This window comes from Aquarana catesbeiana, linkage group LG05 (assembly GCF_042186555.1).
Source record: "Aquarana catesbeiana isolate 2022-GZ linkage group LG05, ASM4218655v1, whole genome shotgun sequence".
NCBI classification, from domain to species: domain Eukaryota; kingdom Metazoa; phylum Chordata; class Amphibia; order Anura; family Ranidae; genus Aquarana; species Aquarana catesbeiana.
The window spans coordinates 5,516,681-5,537,376 of NC_133328.1; the positions used below are offsets into that span (position 1 = coordinate 5,516,681).

The window sequence follows — 20,696 nt, forward strand, 5'->3', positions numbered from 1 at the left end:
CTCTAAGAATTTCCTGTGTCTTGGGAGAATGGGGAGGGGATGTCACTGAGTCATTCCACATTCACAGAGGAAGTAGAGTGGGGGATCCCAGCACAGAGCAGGGGGAGAGAGATAGGGGGGAGGGATAGAGAGCGGGGGTGGTGGGAGGGGGAGAGATACAGAGCGGAAGAGGGAGAGAGAGATGGGGAGGGAGAGAGAGGAGGGAGGGGGAGAGAGGAGGAGGGGGGGAGAGGGAGGGAGAGAAAAATGGGGAGAGAGAGGGGGAAAGAGAGAGGGGGGAGGGAGAGAGAAAGGGGGAGTGAGAGGGAGCAAGAGATTGTGAGGGGGGGAGAGAGAAGGTGAGCCAAACGGGGAGAGGTGGAGGGAGAGGGGGGGGTGGGCGAGAGGGGGAGAGAGAGAGGGTGCGCAAATGTGGGAGAGACATGGTGAGCTAGAGGGGGGGGAGAGTGAGGGGGGAGAGAGAGAGAGGTGGGGAGAGAGGGAGAAAGGAGGAGGAAGGGAGGAGAGGTGGGGGGAGAGAGAGGGGAGAGGTGAGGAGAGTGAGGGGAAGAGAGAGAAAGGGAGGGAGTGGCGGAGAGGAGAGGGAGGGAGTGGTGGGAAGGGGTAAGTGGAGGAGTGTGGTGAGAGAGAAAGAGAAGAGGGTGACAGAGAGGAGGGTGACAGAGGGGGAGGGGAGTGAGAGAGAGGGAGGTGGGAGAGAGAGAAGGGTTGAGGGAGAGAGGGGTGGTGAGAGAGAGAGAGGCAGGGGGTGAGAGAAAGGAGGGTGACAGAGGGAGGGGAGAAAGAGGAGGGAAGGATAGAGAAGGGGAGAGGGGGATGGGGAAGAGAGGGTGAGAGGGGCGGTGGAGAGAGGAAGGGGGAAGAGAGGGAGTGAGGGGGAGGGGGGAGAAAGGGGGCGGTGGAGAGAGGAAGGAGGAAGAGAGGGGGAGGGAGGGAGAGAGAGAGAGGGGGGAGGTGGAGAGAGGAAGGGGGGAGAGGAGTGACAGGGGTTAAGAGAGAGAAAGGGGAGAGAGAGAGAGGGGGGTGAGGGAAAGGGAGGCGAGAGAGATACCTAGCCCTGTCCGCAGCCCCTCCTGTGCCCCATGTCCCAGTCTGTGAGAGCATGGGGGGCAAAGAGCAGGGAGGAGCTGGAGAGTGCTGTGGGGGAGAGCACAGGAGGGGTGGGGGCTGGAGAGCACTGGGGGGCAGTTTGAGAGCAGGGGGGAAAGAAAGAATTGGAATGGAGAGCAAGGGGGTACTGGAAAGCACTGGGGGAGGAGCCAGGGAGCACAAGGAGGTGCTGGATACCAGGAGGGGCGGAGCCAGCGAGCACAAGAAGGGGCCTGAGAGCACGGGATGCAGAAGAAGTTAGATAGAAGGAGCGGTGGGGAGACTGCATATAGTGGAATTGAGTTTTCCATATTCCTCCATACAGCCGCTGAATGATCACTTCTCCTCCTCTCGATCCTGCAGACATTCAGCGGCTACAGGAGGAATATGGAAAAATCTATTCCACTATGGGCAGTCTCCCCACTGCTCCTCCTATTCAGGCACACAGGGAGGCTGCACGGGTACTCACGTTCTCTCCAGTCGGCCAGGCAGCACAAGGAAATTAAAGGCGGATATCCTTCCTCTTCACAGTCATGGGGCAGCTCAGCTGGATAGTTTCAGCGACCCCCGGCCCCGACTGCTGAACTGAATAGGAGGCAGGTGCGGAGAGGTCGGGTGAGCAGTGCAGGCTGAAGGAGCTGCTCAGCTGCGGGTCCCACATGGACATGCTGCCTCCAAGCCTTGTAGAGATGACACTTGGAGCCGGGTGCTATCACATAGCCGCTGCCGCCACCTAGAGGCCTCTACTCTCCAACTCCCCACACCTGCTGCCACCGGACTGGGATGCTCGGTGATGAGGCGGTGACATCAGTGATTGATCACAGACAAATTAGGCGGCCGCGAGGCCCTTGTGAGTGCGAGGCCTTAGGCGACCGCCTAATTTGCCTAATTAGAGAGCCGCCTCTGCATAGCGCTCTCAGAAGTAGGACGTTGAGACAGCAGGGCACCAACTCTAGTCTCAGATGCATCAACCTCAAGAATGAAAGGTACTGTAGGATCAGGATGTACCAACAAAGGAGCAGAAGCAAAGGCAGCTTTGAGACTCTCAAGGGCATTAATAGAATCTGGAGACCAATTCTGTGGGTTACTGTCCTTTCTGGTCATATCAGTCAGGGGTTTCATCAGAGACGAGATGTTGCAAATAAAGTTCCGATAATAATTGACAAAGCCAAGAAAACGCTGTAATGGTCGTAAACCCACGGGTCGGGGCCACTTGTAGTACTGCTGAAAGTTTCTCTGGGTCCATTGAAAAACCAGCAGTGGAAATTACATAACCCAGGAATTTAACGTGTTCACAATGAAACTCGCACTTCTCCAATTTGCAAAACAGGTTATTATCTCTCACCCTCTGCAGCACACGACAGACATCTGTGTGATGGCTTTCTGGGGATTTGGAAAATATAAGAATATTGTCAAGATAAACCACCACACATAGCTGCAACAAATCTCGGAGGTCATAGTTGATAAATTCCTGGAAAACTGCCGGAGCGTTCCAAACACCATTACTAGGTATTCATAATGGCCTATTCTGGTATTAAATGCAGTTTTCCATTCGTTGCCCTCCTTGATCCTCACGAGATTGTATGCCCTTCGCAAATCAAGCTTTGTAAAAAAACGTTGCTCCCTTGAGGCCGTCAAATAACTCCGTAATCAAAGGAATCGATACGCGTTCTTAATCGTGAAGCGATTGAGTCCCCTATAATCAATACAAGGTCTCAGTTCACCATTCTTCTTTTTCACAAAGAAGAAACCAGCACCAGCAGGAGATAAGGATTTACGGATGAATCCTCGAGACAGTGCGTTGGCCACATACTCCTCCATGGCTTTTTCCTCCGAGACAGACAGAGGGTAGACCCGACCACGAGGGGGTATGGCACCAGGTTGAAGGTCAATTGCGCAATCATACGACCGGTGTGGAGTCAAACTACTGACTTGGCCTTTGTCAAAGACATTGCAAATTTTTCGGTACTCCTCCGGCAGGGAGGAGAGTGAAGGGGTGCACAAGACCTTGGCCACTTTCAGAAAACATGTCTCCCTGCATTGTGGCAACCAGGAAAGAACCGCAGCACAAACCCAATCAAAAGAGGGGTTGTGCCTCTGTAACCAAGGATAACCAATAACCACCGGAAAATGAGGTGAGGAAATGACTTTGAATTGGATTATCTCCTGGTGAAGAGCCCCTACATCCATGGTCAACAGAACAGTTTCATGAGTCACATGAGCAGGCTGTAGAGGTCTCCCATCAATAGCCTCAATGGCAAGTGGAGTGGCACGAAGCTGCAGTGGAATTGTGGGCTTAGACACAAGGCACCATCTATGAACAGGCCTGGAGCCCCAGAGTAAATTAGAGCCTGTATCTCAATGGACGACTCAGACCAAGAAAGGGTAACTGGAACCAGGGGCTTATCCTTCTGGATCACTGGGGACGTAACAACGCCACCTAAGGTCTGTCCCCTATAGGACCTCAAGTGCCTACCCCTTCGGGGCGTTGTCCTGCCACGGATGGGTAGGGCAAGACTTCATTAAAGTCACAATAAAGGCACAATCTCTCCCTCCTCCTAAAGGCCCTCTCATATGCAGAGAGACGTGTGAAGCCCAACTACATGGGGTTCTACCTCTCTACCTCGCTGGCAAACTCGATACCAGGAGGTATGGGAGGTGAGGGATGCAAGGGTGGGTATATATAAATTTGATGGTTATCTTGTATCCACATTAAGGCTATACGTGGATCAAAATTTGCCCATTTCAGCAGGGACCAGCTGATTTGCGATTCATGTATGGGTAGGCTGGTGTTTCCTGCAGGGAAGGCTCTCTACTGTCACAATATAATGGCTCATTGCAAGCATTCCACCATCCACATTGAGTGTGTGGACTGGGGAAACAGATCATTAACTGCTGGTTAAACAAACAAAAAAATCTGTATGGCCAGCCCTAGTCAGCTTGGTAATATGTGTGTACGCCATGTTTTAACTCAATAAAAAGGTTGATATTTTCTTTATCTGACAATGTCTTTTCTTTCCCATAGTCTGAGGACCAGTGTGTGTGTGTGTGTGTGTGTGTGTGTGTGTGTGTGTGTTTGTTGGAGGTGGGTTCTCACTGGGCAAAGACCAACGTGTGTGTGTGTGTGTGTGTGTGTGTGCACTTGAGGTGGTGTCATGTACCTGATAGGAGACTGAGTTATATCTCCTGTCCTGGCCCCACTGAGGATGAGAGGAAGCCGAAGGACAGGAGGGACGCGAGTGCCTGATGTGGATGATTCCGGGCCGTCAGCTTGTCAGTGTTCAAGAGAATGCAGCAGTGTGCAGAGCTGGAGCAGGAGACAGCCAGGCAGGCACCCAAGGGTTAACAGAAGCCAGGATCATAGACAGAAGCAGAGTCCCAGGAATAGCCAGGATCATCAGCAGGCAAGCAGTGGGGTACCAAATCATAAGCCAGAGCCAGAGTCAGGAACGGAGCCGTGTCAGAGGTGAGCAGCAGAACAGGAACAGGATACACGCCAAGGTCAAAGAACAAGCCAGGTCAGCAACTAGAAAAGCACACAGGATCAGAACAGGATACAGGACACAGCTGAAGATCAGTCAGCAAAGGATAGGAGGCTAGACTCCCTTTAAATAGGCCGTCTGGCACCAAGAGTAATTGTGCGCCCGCGTGTGCGCATGCGCACCCGCGACCGTGGACTCTATTGCGCGCATGCACGCGCATGTTAGCCATTCTCTGGGAAACTCTATGCGCTTGCGCACATCTATGTGCCAGACATCTCACAGGGATTCCCTGACAGGTGGGTTCACACTGGGGAAAAACCAACGTGTGTGTGTGCAGGAGGTGGGTTCTCACAGGGGAAAGACAAACGTGTGTGTGCGCTGGAGGTGGATTCTCACTGGGGAAAGACCAACGTGTGTTTGCGCTGGAGGTGGGTTCTCACTGGGGAAAGACCAACGTGGGTTTGTGTGTGCGCGGGAGGTGGGTTCTCACTGGGGAAAGACCAACGTGTGTTTGTGTGTGCGCTGGAGGTGGATTCTCACTGGAGAAAGACCAACGTGTCTTTGCGCTGGAGGTGGGTTCTCACTGGGGAAAGACCAACATGTGTTTGTGTGTGCGCTGGAGATGGGTTCCCACAGGGGAAAGACCAACGTGTGTGTGCGCTGGAGGTGGGTTCTCACCGGGGAAAGACCGTGTGTTTGTGTGTGCACTGGAGGTGGAATCTCACTGGGGAAAGACCAACGTGTGTGTGTGCCTGGGGAATCAGATCATTAACTGCTGGTTAAACAAAAAAAAAATGAAATTTGTATGGCCAACCCTAGTCAGGTTGGTAATATGTGTGTACGCCGTGTTTTAACTCCATAAAAAGGCTGCTATTTTCTTATTTATCGGACAATGTCTTTTCTTTCCCATAGTCTGAGGAACAGCCAGATAATTTAGTTACACCGACTCTAGATGGAAGAACCTACAGGTAAAGTTTTCTCCCTTTTATTACATTCTGATCATTCATAGAACTTAGATTTCCATGTTCATGGAACAAATGCTTCATTATATGAAGTGTTCATATACAGTCTGATTCCCCGATAATACCATACACAGGTCAGTGTGAACATGTGATCAGATTTATTTCAGCTGTGCAGGGGTGGGAGGAGAATAGTAGTTCCCTAGGGGGGTGGGGGAAAACAATAGTGCCTAGAGGGGAGTGAGGGAGAACAATAGTACCTAGCAGGGGTGGGGAAGAATAATGGTGCCCAGAGGGGGTGGAAAGGAACAATAGTACCCAGCGGAGATGGGGAAGATTAATAGTGCTTAGAGGGGGATGGGGGAGAACAATAGTTTCCAGCAAGGGGAGAGGTGGAACAATAGTACCCAGCAGGGATGGGGAGCAGAGCAACAAAAGTACCTAGAGGGGGTGGAGGAGAACAGTACTTCCCAGCAAGGGATGGGGAGAAACTGAAGTGATCAACAGGGATGGCAAGTAACAATAGTTCTGAGAGAGGGGTGAGGTTTAGCAATGGTACCCAGCAGAGATGAGGAGGAACAATAGTGCCTAATAGGAGGGTGGGATAGAACAATAGTACCCAGCAAGGGGTAGGGAGGAGCAACAGTACCCAGCACAGGTGGCGTAGAACTGTAGTTCCCAGCAAGGGGAGAGGAAGAACAATAGTGTCTAGATGGGGGGGGGGGAGAGAGGAGGAGAACAGTAGTTCCACGCAAGGGGTGGAGAGGAACCAAGTAGGGTGGGGAGAAACAATGGTGCCTATTAGAGGTGGTGTGAAAAATAGTGCCCAGTGTGGGAGGGGGGTAAATTATTGCTGTCACAGAACAAGTACAACATTTACCTTGCACAGAAATCCTGCACTGCTCCCCCTTCACCCTCCTATTTCTATCCATTCAGTCCTGGGATATACAAAGCTCTGCCTAGCAAAGGAAAGGGCAAGATCTTTCTCTGCTGCAGTTCATTTTCACAGAAATGTCTCCTCGTCCCCATCCAATAATATGATAGTGAAAGGAGAACCAACACACTGATAAGCTCATCTCTCTGTCGCTCCCTGAGCTCAGTTGTACAGTGATTGTAAGAGGCTGATGGCAGGTCAGATTTAGGTACTTACACTGCTTGCATTAAACAGTTTATTTAATGATGTATTCATGATTACAGAGCTGCATTTATATGTGTCTTTTACAGTTGTGCTCAAAAGTTTGCATCCCCTGGCAGAAATGATGACATTTTGGCATTGATATGAAAATATGACTAATCATGACAAAATTATTTGGCTCCTTTTTAAATCATAATAACAACTAGAAAAGGTACAATTTCTGGGGAAATTGTGAAAGTGTTCTTGCCTCTACAACTGGAGTGGGCGGAGTAACTGGGTGGAGTGGCTTGAGTAACTGTGAAAAGTGTTAAAAAGCTTAATATTTTAAAAAGTATAAATAGTAGTAAAAAAGTTCCATCATTCGCTGAAAGAGCTGAACATTTTTTTCAAAAGTAATTTTTTTTTTCAAAAATGAATTTTTTTTAATCAAAAATGATTTTTTTTTCTTCAAAAATGATTTTTTTTTTTCAAAAGTAATTTTTTTTTCAAAGGTAATTTTTTTTTTCAAAAATGAATTTTTTTATTTCAAAAATAATTTTTTTTTCGAAATTATTATTTTTTTTAAAGTAATTTTTTTTTCAAAAATAATTTTTTTTTTCAAAAATATTTTTTTTTTTTCAAAAATATTTTTTTTTTTTCAAATATATTTTTTTTTCAAAAATAATTTTTTTTTTAAAAGAATTTTTTTTTTCAAAAATATTTTTTTTTTCAAAAATATTTTTTTTTTTTTTCAAAAATGATTTTTTTTTTTCAAAAATTATTTTTTTACTTTTTTCAAAAATTATTTTTTTTTTTCAAAAATATATTTTTTTTTACATGGGGCGGTCATAATGTTTTGGCTGATCATGGGGTGGTCATAATGTTTTGGCTGATCATGGGGTTGTCAGCTTTTGTCACTTCCCACTCTAGTTTTGAATATTTCGCCATTCATTCCTATGGGACCAATTTCACCGCAAAAATGTCATTTCGTGGACCATTCGGCAAAACATTCCACAAAGTAATAACACACCAATCGGGAACAATCCGCTCGTTTCGGTATATTACTTGTCTCTGTAGTGTAAAAACTGTGGGAGGAGTCTACAAGCATTATCAAGTCTAGCAGATGAAGTCACATGCATTTGGAGTGTCTCAGCATCTTGTGTTTACAACCACTGTTTCCTAGCAACGCTCATGCCCTGTTTATGCTTCCCAAATACTACTTCATCAAAACTGCCCCATCAGAATTACCCCATCAAAACTGCCCCATCATATTCCTCTATTATAAATCAGTACATGGTGTGTCTGTCCCCTCCCCCGGGCTCTGTAATCAGCTGAGATGCTCCAGCCACCTCCCCCCTGTGTATAACAGAAGCTTTGGTAACCATGGCAACAAAACAAACACTAACAGTACACTCTGATTAATGGCTAAAATTTCCTGAAATGACCTCTAAACAAATGGCCGTATTTTAAAAACTATACATCCTACAGCGAAGATCTTTATATTGTGAGAATCACAAGACCCAGACCTAGATTTTGATGTATAGTATGTCTCTGAAATATTAAAAATGAAGGCACAGTCGCAGTTTAGAAATTGCCCTTCAAATTTGGAGGGGGCTAGAGTGTAGTTTCAATGAATGTCAATGGACGGCGTGAGTTGCAAACAAATGGTCATATTGTGAAAACTATCAGGACTATGGCTTAGCCGTGGACATGTTTAGTGGCAGCAGGGATAGCTGAACGTTTTGATATAAGATTTGTGTAGGTGGGCTTGAAAATGAGGGAGTGGCGGCAGTTTAGAAATCATGTTCTGATTTTCCAGCTTTTGTCATCTCCCACTCTAGTTTCCCCATTCATTCCTATGGGACCAATTTCGCCGCAAAAACGACGATATTTCGTGAACCATTCGGCGAAACGTTCCACAAAGTAATAGCACACCATTCGGGAACAATCCGCACGTTTCGGTATATTACTTGTCTATGTAGTGTAAAAACTGTGGGAGGAGTTAGGGTGGTAAATTTGGCTATAATAATAAGAATAATATATATGTGAGATAACAGTAAGTGGTCTTGCTATGCAAGAACACTTAATAATAGAAATCCCCCGAATGGCCCTGATGAAAAGTTTCCATCCCCTGGAATGTTTGGCCTTGGTACGGACACACAAGGTTACAATGGCAATTAAAGGTTGCAATTAGTGTCTGTGTATAAATAGTTAATGGGTTTGTTAGCTCTCACGTGGATGCACTGAGCAGGCTAGATACTGAGCCATGGGGAGCAGAAAAGAACAGTCAAAAGACCTGCGTAACAAGGTAATGGAACTTTATAAAGATGGAAAAGGATATAAAAAGAAAAAAGAAGCCTTGAATATACCAGTCGTTCTCCAGATTACAGTGTGCCAGAAACTGTGAGGTGCGTCAAGGTGTTGTCGGCAGTGGCATATCTACTGGGAGGCAAACAAGGTGTTTCCCTTGGGCAGCACAGCCCCTAGGCAGAAGGGACACTATGACTCTGTTCCCATGAACACAGTCCAGACTACTACACAGAGCACAATGATAGAAATGAGGAATACAGTTCAATCACTTACGTGGTGGACAATTTGGGGATCTCTTGATACCAAGCCAAGGTCAGGTAGATCAAGAATGTTTGCAGCCACAACCGCCAGGAAAGTTGATCAGGATACACAGAAAAACCCCCACAGGTAACCTAAGGAGACCTACAGGCTGCTTTGAAAAAAGAGGGTGTGGTTGTTTCAAGGAGCGCAATACGATGATATTTGAACAAAAAATGAGCTACATGGACGAGTTGCCAGAAAGAAGCCTTTACTGAGCCAATGCCACAAAAATGCCTGGTTACAATATGTAAGACAACCATTGCTGAATTTTGGTTTCGTGCTGCCCTAGGCAAGACTAAAATCGGGTGCCTCTCATCTAAATTTGTTCCACCCCCTCCTTCTCAAGTGGCTGTGTGGGGTCTCTGGTGTCTATACAGGGTCTCTGGTGGCTATGCAGGGTCTCTGGTGGCTATGTGGGAAGTGTATGGAGCATGGGGTGATCCTGCCAATTCACAAAACAATTCTCCTGCGCTTGGGTGGTAGGTCTAGGGATGGTTATTGCAGGCAACTCTTTTTAATGCCTTGCTGCCCTCTTTAGAACAATGGGTGTTCCTGTCAATCTCAGTGCGGACAGTAGATCTATGGAATATAACCTGTTCCCGTTAAATCAGTATGCTGATCCGATCACAGGAGGTGATGGTAATTATCTGACAGGTCAGTGAAAATGTGACCCAGCGTAGCTTCTCCAGAATTTGTCACATCCGTGTCACCCGGGGCGGGCTGTAGAATGGTGGGAGGGGGTGATGCGGCCCTAGGCCATGCGGTGTGATGAGGCTCACCCAGGGGTGTATCTACCGCAAGGCAAAGAATTTGTTTGCCTTTGGTATTTTTCAGGGAAGCAATGCCACCCCCAGGCAGAAGGACACTACGACTCTGTTCCAGTGAACACCGTCCAGAGCACAATGAAAGAAATGACGAATACAGCACAAAATACAATGATCAGCGCAAAGTGCTGCATGGGATACAATGATTCCAATAAAGGATCACAGCGATCATAGTTTTCCCCGGAGTGATCTGAGGGACCCCGGTGTGAAGATTGGTGTCGGGGAACAATGTGGTTGGACTTACTCTTTCTCCGGCAGGGAGTTCTTCCTGGAGAAGGAAGATCGGAGGTGTCGGTGGGGTTGCGTTACACAGCTGAGGTCCCCCACCCTGCTCCCGGCCCTCCCGAAATGATGTGATCAGACTCTGACCTCTCCGCTCATGAGTGGAGAGCTCAGAGTCTGATCAAATCAGGAGCAGAGAGCTCCAAGTCCAATCACATCAGAAGAGCAGGGAGCAGGATGGGGGACTTCAGCTGTGTGTCGCTGTGGTCACACATTAGAATCCTTGTACATTGTGCAGCACTGTGCACTGATCATTGTGCTCTGTGCTGTATTCCTCATTTCTATCATTGTGCTCCGTGTAGTACTCTGGACTGCGTTCATGGGAACAGAGTCATAGGGGGTTATTTACAAAAGGCAAATCCAATTACACTTGAAATTGCACTTGGAAGTGCAGTCCCTGTAAATCTGAGGGGTAGATCTAAAATGAGGGTAAGCTCTGCTGATTTGATCATCCAATCATGTGCAAGCTAAAATGCTGTTTTTTATTTTACTTGCATGTCCCCCTCTACAGCGAATGCACTTCCAAGTGCACTTTGCACTTGTAGTTTGCACTTGTAGTGCAAAGAGGATTTTCCTTTCGTAAATAACCCCTATAGTGTCCCTTCTGCCTAGGGGCTGCGCTGCCCAAGGGAAACACCTTGTTTGCCTCCCGGTAGATACGCCACTGCCTACAACACCTTGACACGCCTCACAGCTTCTTGCACACTGTAATCTGGAGTGACAAGACCAAAATAGAGCTTTATGTTTGGCGAGAGGTCCATGAGGCCTATAGCGACAGGAATACAATCCCCACTTTGAAGCATGGTGATGGCTCACTGATGTTTTGGGGGAGTGTGACCTCTAAAGGCATGGGGAATCTTGTGAAAATTATGGCAAGATGAATGCAGCATGTTATCAGAAAATACTGGCAGACAAACCTGTTTTACACATTCAGGAATGTTTATCCTTACCCCAACTGTGAACTTGGAGTTTACTTCTGATTTATCTAAAAAAGTAGAGGCTCTGTTTCAGGGCAATTTAGTGGTTTTCTTCTCCCCACATCGCTGTGGACAAGATACTCTATGTCTCTTACTTTGGCATAGCACCAGTAGAACCCCCTAGGAAGCCTGGTGAAACGCGTAGGGATCCATATTGGTGATGGTACATTGAGTCTCTCGGTTGGCCCTGCATATGGAAGAATACCATATATTAATTCCCTCTAATAACCAAGTTGCAAATATTGATGGGCCATCATAACAGGTTTCTCTGTACAGCCATATACCCGTACTTGGGGGAATGTTATATCCAGTTGTTTTGTATATTTTTGATTTGCTTTTAAGGACATTTTAATCATGTTATCATCAAAAATTTTGTATTGTACCCTTTATAGAGTACTCTTGCATCTAGACAGATAAGATATAACCACCTTAGTCTCCCATCTGGGTCCCTTAAAGTCACCATATCTGGGTGCAAGGCCACCGCTCCCCCTGCCCTCCGCTTAAGATTTCATTAGTCGTCTTCTGGGTCCCGGGATAACCCCTCCGCTAGACAGCCAATAGGAAGTGTCCGCGTCAGGCATGCAGTGATTTGGACACCTGAAGAAAGACAGCATGAACCAAATTTACCCCAAGCATCCCTCCTCCCCTCTAAATGATCTCCCAGATTAATATTTTTTATTTACCTTTTTTTTTTTGACTCACTGTGAAATCATCATCAGGCTGGTAAAGTTCCAGTAGGAGTTGGTGCTGGGAGGGCAGTTCGTGTTAAGGTAGGAACCCCCCAGAACTACATCCCCTAGGAGTCAGGGCAGCAGTATTGTTTTGCTGGGAAAGAAATCAATGTATGATTGTGGAGAAGGGCAGAGTGGGGCTGGAGATAGGCAGAGTTCTGTAGTTCAGCTTGTAAGGTTGACATCACTGCTTTTGATCCAGTGGAGAAGAGGCAACATTTATCAGCTACCACCAGCTAGGAGTATGGAGGGTATTTTTTGCCCATGCATACATTTAAAGGAAAAGTACATGGAAAGCTTGTTTGGCGGTACTTCTCCTGTGGATCACAGGGGTACAGTTCGTTCTGCACTCCTGTGACCCATTTTCAGCCGACTGCGGTATAAAAAGTCTGCATTTGGCAGACGTCACTCAGCCGATCAAGGCTGAGGAAAAATCCCGACTTTGAAGTTGGGATCCACCCAGATATCTGGACCAGCACCTGGCTCAGCCTCTCAGCAATCCTTAGAGCCTGAGCCAGCTTCTCCCCCCCAACTCCATAGACCAGCACTGGAGGGAGGGGGATGAGCAGACAGCGGGGACTGATTCGCTCTACTTCCCTTAGAGCTGGCGGGGGACAGATGTAGCATCAGATCGATGCTGTATCCACCTAGGAAAGTATGATTAAAAAAAAACTTCTGTTTTAAGTTCTAAATTATTATCAGTACAGGAGGTTGTACCGGCTATCACCAATATTTATTTCTTTTTATTATGTAGACTAGAACTGAAGCCCAATGATCTTTTCTACTGCTCAGAGACGGGAATTATGTTCAAAGTGAAATCTGAAGTGACCATCAAATATGAGCTGGAACTTGAAAGTGACGATTTAGATAAGATTCAGAAGAAGGGATATGACGTTGTGGGTCCGATGTTTAACATAACCGTAGAGCCCGGTGTAGTGTCTGAGGTGCACCTACCACATTCCTTGTGTTTAAGAGGTAGGTCAGAGAATTGTAAAATTTTTATTTAAGAAGGTATTTTAAAGTAAATCTAAAGCCAAACTTTTTTTTTTTTTACTTTGGAGTAGGCAAGGGCTTACCCAGGTTATATTGCCAAATATGCACACTGAGATGAAATTTCACAAAAATCTTTACTGACGTCCTATATAGGAAAAGGCATCTATGTTTGGGGGATACAGAAGCCTCCTTTATCAAGGTGGCAGGCAGCGCAAATAAATAACCCCAAAGCGTATATTCAACAATCCGCCATAACTTTGTGACCACTGGCAGGTTAAGTGAATACCAACACATGATTATCCTGTTACAAAGGCATCTGAAAGTAGGTGGAATATATTAGGCAGCACGTGAACAGTTTGTGGTGTTCTAAGCATAAAAAATGTGGGGTACACTATAAGAAAATCTAGCGGAAGTTTTCATCCTAGGAACGATCGTACGATTTTCGTATAGTGTGTACAAAACTTTCAATCAAAAGAAAAGAAAAAAAAAAAAGAAAGGGACAAACAGCAAAACTTTTTTTGTCCGTCAACAGCAATACCAATTTTCATTTAATATATACACAATTTGTACGATAAAAATGTAAGAGTAACTCTTGATTACTCAATCCAAGATGCCTAGATAGTCAATGGACATAGCGAGGTTAGGAAGCCAGCCAGCTACCGCCAGTCAGTTTGTTTCTTTCTGTCCTGCAGTGACACCTATCACCACAAGTGGCGATGGGGTCTCCTCTCCAGCTCCTTCCATTCGCAGTCAGCTGACCTAGTCTCCACCACCCCCGGCTGTGCAGTAAATTGAATGGGTGGCCGTGGAGGGGCTGGGTGAGCAGGCTCAAGGAGCAGCCCAGTCGCCGCGGGTGGCGCTCGGGTGTGGCCCGCACCCCCCTAGCGATGCCACGCTCCGCCCCCCATCTGGCGTCACTTCCGGTATCAGTTTCAGGTATCGGAGGCATGTGCAAGAGTACCGATACTCGTGCAAATGCCTAGTATCAGCACTGGTATCGGTGCAACCCTAATATATAATAAATTTTAAAAAAATACTATATATATATATAGATATAGATAGAGATATATATATATATATATATATATATATATATATATATATATATATATATATATATATATATATATATATATATATATATATATATATATATATATATATATATATATATAACATGGGGGACCATTAGCTGCTTTTGTTAGTGATTCATGCCAGTCAGGAACTATATTTTAGGGCATGGTAGCCAATTTTTTTAAAAAAGGCAAATAAAAGTCCGTAACATAAAGATTTCCCACGCAGGGATTCTGCTCCAGCAAGTAAACACAATAGCAAATGCTAGCCCACCTGGCTCTTTTTAGCAGTACCTCTGCTCTTTATCCTGGTCACACAGACCACAGGATTCCTCAATGTGGATGGCTTCACTTTAGCGCCCATAGCTCCGCTTTGGCCTTATGCCGCGTACACACGGTCGGACTTTTCGTCTACAAAAGTCCAACGGACGCTGACGGACTAAAGCTGGCTGGTAATCCGATCGTGTGTGGGCTTCTCCGGACTTTCAATGTACTTTTTTAGCCTCAAATCCGACGTACTTTAGATTTGAAACATGCTTCAAATCTTTACGTCGTAACTACGCCGGACCCCGAAATCCGCTCGTCTGTGTGCTAGTCCGACGGACAAAAACCCACGCTAGGGCAGCTATTGGCTACTGGCTATCAACTTCCTTATTTTAGTCCGGTGTACGTCATCACGTACGAATCCGTCGGACTTTTGTGTGGTCGTGTGTAGGCAAGTCCGTTCGTTAGAAAGTCTGCCGCAAGTCCGCCGCAAGTCCGCTGAAAGTCCGCCGGAAGTCTGTCAGACAGGCTGTCGGACTTTTGTAGACGAAAAGTCCGACCGTGTGTACGCGGCATTAGTTCTTAGGCGGTTGAACTGCCTCTTGCAGTCACATGTTCTGGCTGCCTCCTGGAGCCCTCCTGTCTCTCCGGGTGTGGAGCAGTCTCCAACTGGGAGCAATGGGGTATTCCCATACCCTCATTATAAGTGCTGTGCTCACATGAGCACACACCCTGCTGGTAATCTACAAAGTCTGGACACAGGGTTGGAGATCCCGTCCCACCCAAGACACTATGGAATCTCCAAACTACAGAGCCCCATGACAGAATACCAAAACCTGGAGAAAGCTGCGAAAGCAGTTTTCTCCAGTCCAAATCTATGCTCTGCGCTTGCACCAAACAAATGTGCACACCCTGTGTCCCCCAAACTACCAATTTTACCGTGACAGCATCTCCTACTGTCACAATAAATATAAATATATATATATAGTGCTACCCTCGTTAGGGGTCTGCTGCGTTGGTTATAGCAATCCGCCAATCACCCTTGTGAAATAGAGAACAGTCAGTGTTGAGGTTTTCTACTAGATTTATTTGCAGTATTTGAACTTGGATGGGGAAAGGATTGTTTGAGATGGCCTTTGATGCATTGCAAATAGTAAATAGTTGTTCAGTAGCCGTGGCTTTGTAAGAACACTAATTACACACCTTTCTTAATCCTTACTTCTTGTGCAAATCCTTAATGCAATATTATATTAATGTCCTTTTTCTTCCTTCCATTTAAACAATAAAGAGCCACTCTGAATAATTCTTCAAAGATAGACTTTGATGGGATTATTCCTGAGAATCCAAAGGCCAGAAACTATACCCGCTTCTTCCTAAAGTTCCAGAGAATTAGACACCCACATAGTCCTTGGAAGGCACAGTCATCATGCTAACCAGGCCGGAGATGACTCGGGATCCCAACACGAAGACCTGACATGTGACCATGAACGGACTATTGCTTTTTCTTAATCAAGAACTACTAATGCTGTGGTCCTTGGCTCCAGCATTCTACACTGCTCCAATCCGTTTCTCTTCTGGCATTCCACTAACCTTCTTCTTGAGAACAGTTCTGTGTCCCCGGTCACAGAATGCTGCTCTAACTCCTCCACTTGACTGCTACTTCCTCAGCTTGATCCTCCTGGCATTCAAGTTCTGTGTTCCCTGGTCACAGCAATCCGATGTCTCAGTATAGAAGAAGATCTTTAGTTTCTCTTTGGATGGCTCCTCCATTCTTCCCCCACCCATGGCGCATCCCCACCTGGGGACGCTCAGCCCAGCACCTCCTACTCTTTGCTGTCTTTCTCGACTTCCAACTCCTCTGAGAGCATGTGACCCCCAGCTTCTATGAGAGGCCTGCCCCCTGCCAATACAAGTTAATCATTGGTCAGAGCTCCCCACATGAGCTGCCTGCCACTCAGGTCTCAAGTCCAACCTCCTCTTCAAGAACAATACCTCTGAAAGCAGGGGAGGCATCTCTGAACCAGGGTAGGTGGCCACACCCCCCACCACACCGATCACTCCCAGTCCCCAGATCACAGCAACCAGGCCCAGCCTAAAAGCACAGGCCTGGCCAAATTTACCTGCACTGAAACCTGTACTAGAAAATGCCACACTAGCACCTGCCCTTAGGTAGAGGGTGCTACATTTATTTATATATATATATATATCCAAAGCCCTACAAAAGGGCAATGAAAAACAATGAAAACAACATTTTGAAACAAAAAAACTACAAATTTGTGTAGCGACAATCATGAGACTATGATGGGTTTGGTCCATTAGGTGCAGGATGATGCCAATGTGCTGTGTGCTGATGTGTTGGTGGTGGTGGAGGTGCATTTGGAACAGGGGCTGGGTATTCTGAATGCAGGTGTTGCCAGTAATATCACCTCGGACACCTTTATTTAGTACCTCTAGCAACAGGCACTCTGTCTCTGCTCTTCGGACATGTTCACAATTTATTTGCAGTTATTATTCTGAATCCATTAAACACATCATGTGTTTTTTGGAGTGATTCGGAAGCCTGTACTAAAAATGTTGTTTCAACTTCCTCCACATTTCTTCTTTTTCTGAGTTTAGCCGCAGGCAATCTTGGTGGGGGCATCAAAGTGTAATTTTTTGCTAGGGATAATAATGAAAAAGGACATAAGTAAACATTAATGAATGTAAAATGTCCATAAAAATAAATTATATAATAAATAAATATATATATATTTAAAATTATACATTTAATGTTCAGGTTAATGTAATCTTGTGAGTCCTAGCTCATCCTGGTCCTCTCCATACAGTTCTGGTGATAAGGCCTCAGTTGATGTAGATGGCAAAGTAGGTAATGATGGCCTGTAGACGCATTGATCCTTTAGAAAGTGCAAGCTTTCAAAATACCACAGTCTGGGAACATATACAGTATCTCAAAAAATTGTGTACATCCCTCAGATTTTTGTAATTATTTTCTTCCATCTTTTTATGTGACAACACTGAAGAAATGACACTTTGCTACAATGTAAAGTAGTGAGTGTACAGCTTGTATAACGGGGTAAATTTGCTGTCCCCTCAAAATAACTCAACACACAGCCATTAATGTCTAAACCACTGGCAACAAATGTGAGTACACCCCTAAGTGAAAATGTCCAAATTGGGCCCAAAGTGTCAATATTTTGTGTGGCCACCATTATTTTCCAGCACTGCCTTAACCCTCTTGGGCATGGAGGTCACCAGAGCTTTACAGGTTGCCACTGGAGTCCTCTTCCCCTCCTCCATGATGACATCACGGAGCTGGTGGATGTTATAGACCTTGTGCTGCTCCACCTTCCATTTGAGGATGTCACACAGATGATCAATAGGGTTTAGGTCTGGAGACATGCTTGGACAGTCCATCACCTTTACCCTTAGCTTCTTTAGCAAGGCAGTGGTGGTCTTGGAGGTGTGTTTGGGGTCGCTATCATGTTGGAATACTGCCCTGCGGCCCAGTCACTGAAGGGAGGGGATCATGCTCTGCTTCAGTATGTCACAGTACATGTTGGCATTCATGGTTCCCTCAATGATCTGTAGCCCCCCAGTGCAGGCAGCACTCATGCAGCCCCAGACCATGACACTCCCACCACCATGCTTGACTGTAGACAAGACACACTTGTCTTTGTACTCCTCACCTGGTTGCCCCCACACACGCTTGTCACCATCTGAACCAAATAAGTTTATCTTGGTCTCATCAGACCACAGGACATGGTTCCAGTAATCCATGTCCTTAGTCTGCTTGTCTTCAGCAAATTGTTTGCAGGCTTTCTTGTGCATCATCTTTAGAAGAGGCTTCCTTCTGGGGTGACAGCCATGCAGACCAATTTGATGCAGTGTGCGGCGTATGGTCTGAGCACTGACAGGCTGAACCCCCACCCCTTCAACCTCTGCAGCAATGCTGGCAGCACTCATACGTCTATTTCCCAAAGACAACCTCTGGATATGACGCTGAGCACGTGCACTCAACTTCTTTGGTCAACCATGTAACACTAATGATTCACATGTCACCGGGGAGAGAAAATGGCTAATTGGGCCCAATTTGGACATTTTCACTTAGGGGTGTACTATAGAAAGTTCAGAATCCTTTATTTTAGTTTAACTCTTTCCTGAAAATGGTACGCAGATTAGCAATTGTGTGATGTACAAAACTAAGGTCGCGTGTGGAGAGATAGATTTGCTCATTTTTGTTATTCTTGTCGGAGTACTCCTTTGACTTTATCCTCCATAAACTTGACATTTGCCTATGTTGATCAATAAAATGAGGTAAGAAGGAAGACGAGGTAAATTTGTCTGCCATGTCTCCTGCAAAATACAAAAATAATGGAAAACAATCATTACCTTTAGCAACACCCTAGAAATAATATTCAGGCCTACCTAAAGAATCAATATCAAAGTTTACCTTCGTTTGTGCAACCAAAATTCTGTGGTTTGGAACCTGTGTGAAAATTCCGGTGTGCTCACGGTAACGAGCATTCGTGAGAATACGTTACGAGCGCTTGTGCGTTCTGTTCAGAGCTCCGCCTTTGCCTGACATGTGACGCTGTAGTGTGTACGTGCACGCCAGCCACCTCCTGCAACCCCAAGACACAGCAGGCCTGAAAAACACGATGGAGGAGAAGGACAAAAGGGAAGGCACAAATCTATCTATGTAAAAAATCAGGTGTAAAAAAATCCGCCCACTCATACACCCAAAAACGCTGCGCTGATGGAAAAAAACCTTAATCTAAGCTGCTGCTTAAATAATAACAAGCATAAAATAAAAATTGATTCACCACAAACTCGCCCCAAGTGAACTCAAAATAGCAGCGCTAAAGTGATCCCTAATCATAAAGTAACATATAGTGAAGAGTGATAAGAAAATCAATCAAGCAATGATATAGCTATATCATATCATCACTCCTCCCCATTAATGTGCATAAAGTGATATGATCAAAAATACACAAAAAATAGTGCGCACAACATATTAAGTGAATAACATAACTGTGCAAACAAAATATGATGTATAAAATATATAAATAAATGTGTGAATCAATGTGAATCAATCCACAAAAATATAAAAATATATATAAAAAGTGTCCACAAAACAATACAAAATGAGTAGTCCAAAAAATGTATATATTCCGTGACGTGATACAGTGCAGATCTTCCACTTAAATGAATCTTCCACCGCACCTCTGTGACTGTGAATCCACTCCCCTTAGGTAAATAAACTCACCAGCTCCTTTTGCCCACACTCTCGTGTCAGGGCCACCAAGCCTTTTTTCCCACACAGCAAGGGGAAATGAATGATCTCCAATGGTACACCTTTACATATCCAGAGTGTGATGCCAAAGAGCTCTCTCCACATGAAAAAAGAAAATATTCCAATAGTGCAATAACGTACTGATATTTATTAAAAATAACACACTCTTCCACCATTAAACTCGCATCTTTAAAATTCACTGCAAGCCCAAAAATAGCACAGCACAGCAAGCTGTCACAGCATCAACTCAAATCAGTAAAACCAGTGTATGGTGGTCGCGGCGGACCCAGGTACTGTGCTCTCAAAATACCCGCCTCACCCGATCCCTGGTGTTGATAGGACCAACTTCCACACTTGCTCGTATGGCGCTCCCTGTCACAGCGTCCTACGTCACTAGCGTTCGATTGCCGTGTAGCCACGCCCCGACATGTTTCGTCATGAAGACTTAATCATGAAGTCTTCATGACGAAACATGTCAGGGCGTGGCTACACGGCAATCGAACGCTAGTGACGTAGGACGCTGTGACAGGGAGCGCCATACGAGCAAGTGTGGAAGTTGGTCCTATCAACACCAGGGATCGGGTGAGACGGGTATTTTGAGAGCGCAGTACCTGGGTCCAAGGCGACCACCATACACTGGTTTTACTGATTTGAGTTGATGCTGTGACAGCTTGCTGTGCTGTGCTATTTTTGGGCTTGCAGTGAATTTTAAAGATGTGAGTTTAATGGTGGAAGAGTGTGTTATTTTTAATAAATATCAGTACGTTATTGCACTATTGGATTATTTTCTTTTTTCATGCAGAGAGAGCTGAATCAATTTTTATTTTATACAAATCTATCTATGCAGAAAGCAGACAAAGTCAAGGCCACATCCATGAGCAGGGATGAGATGGTGGAGCTGGTATACCTGCTAGAGAAATATCACTATGATGGAAAACTGAAGAACTATGTAAAACCCAATGCAAGGAAAGACCGGATTTTGCAGAAAGTTCTTAGAGTGCTGCA

The 20,696-nt window shown here is 45.5% G+C and overlaps 2 protein-coding genes across 8 annotated transcripts in view; one reads left to right on the forward strand and one right to left on the reverse strand.

Moving 5' to 3' along the window:
• Window positions 1–20,696, forward strand: part of LOC141144047 (NACHT, LRR and PYD domains-containing protein 12-like) — a 202,045-nt gene that overhangs the window by 129,670 nt on the left and 51,679 nt on the right. For both annotated transcript variants that reach the window (XM_073629392.1, XM_073629391.1), the window contains exons 16-17: window positions 5,484–5,539; window positions 12,823–13,043. In XM_073629392.1, the coding sequence (XP_073485493.1) occupies window positions 5,484–5,539; window positions 12,823–13,043 (277 nt within the window). The remainder of the gene's footprint in view (window positions 1–5,483; window positions 5,540–12,822; window positions 13,044–20,696) is intronic.
• Window positions 1–20,696, reverse strand: part of LOC141144050 (NACHT, LRR and PYD domains-containing protein 6-like) — a 373,857-nt gene that overhangs the window by 13,709 nt on the left and 339,452 nt on the right. Inside the window, exons 14-15 of one of the 6 annotated variants that reach the window (XR_012244339.1) lie at window positions 18,849–19,020; window positions 17,162–18,751 (exon numbers count right to left, since the gene is read on the reverse strand). The exons of 2 other annotated variants lie outside the window; for them this stretch is intronic. The gene's annotated coding sequence lies outside the window, so the exon portion shown is untranslated. Of the gene's footprint in view, window positions 1–17,161; window positions 18,752–18,848; window positions 19,045–20,696 lie in introns of those variants that run through there. 3 more of the 6 variants (XR_012244338.1, XM_073629403.1, XM_073629402.1) reach the window with 3 other exon arrangements.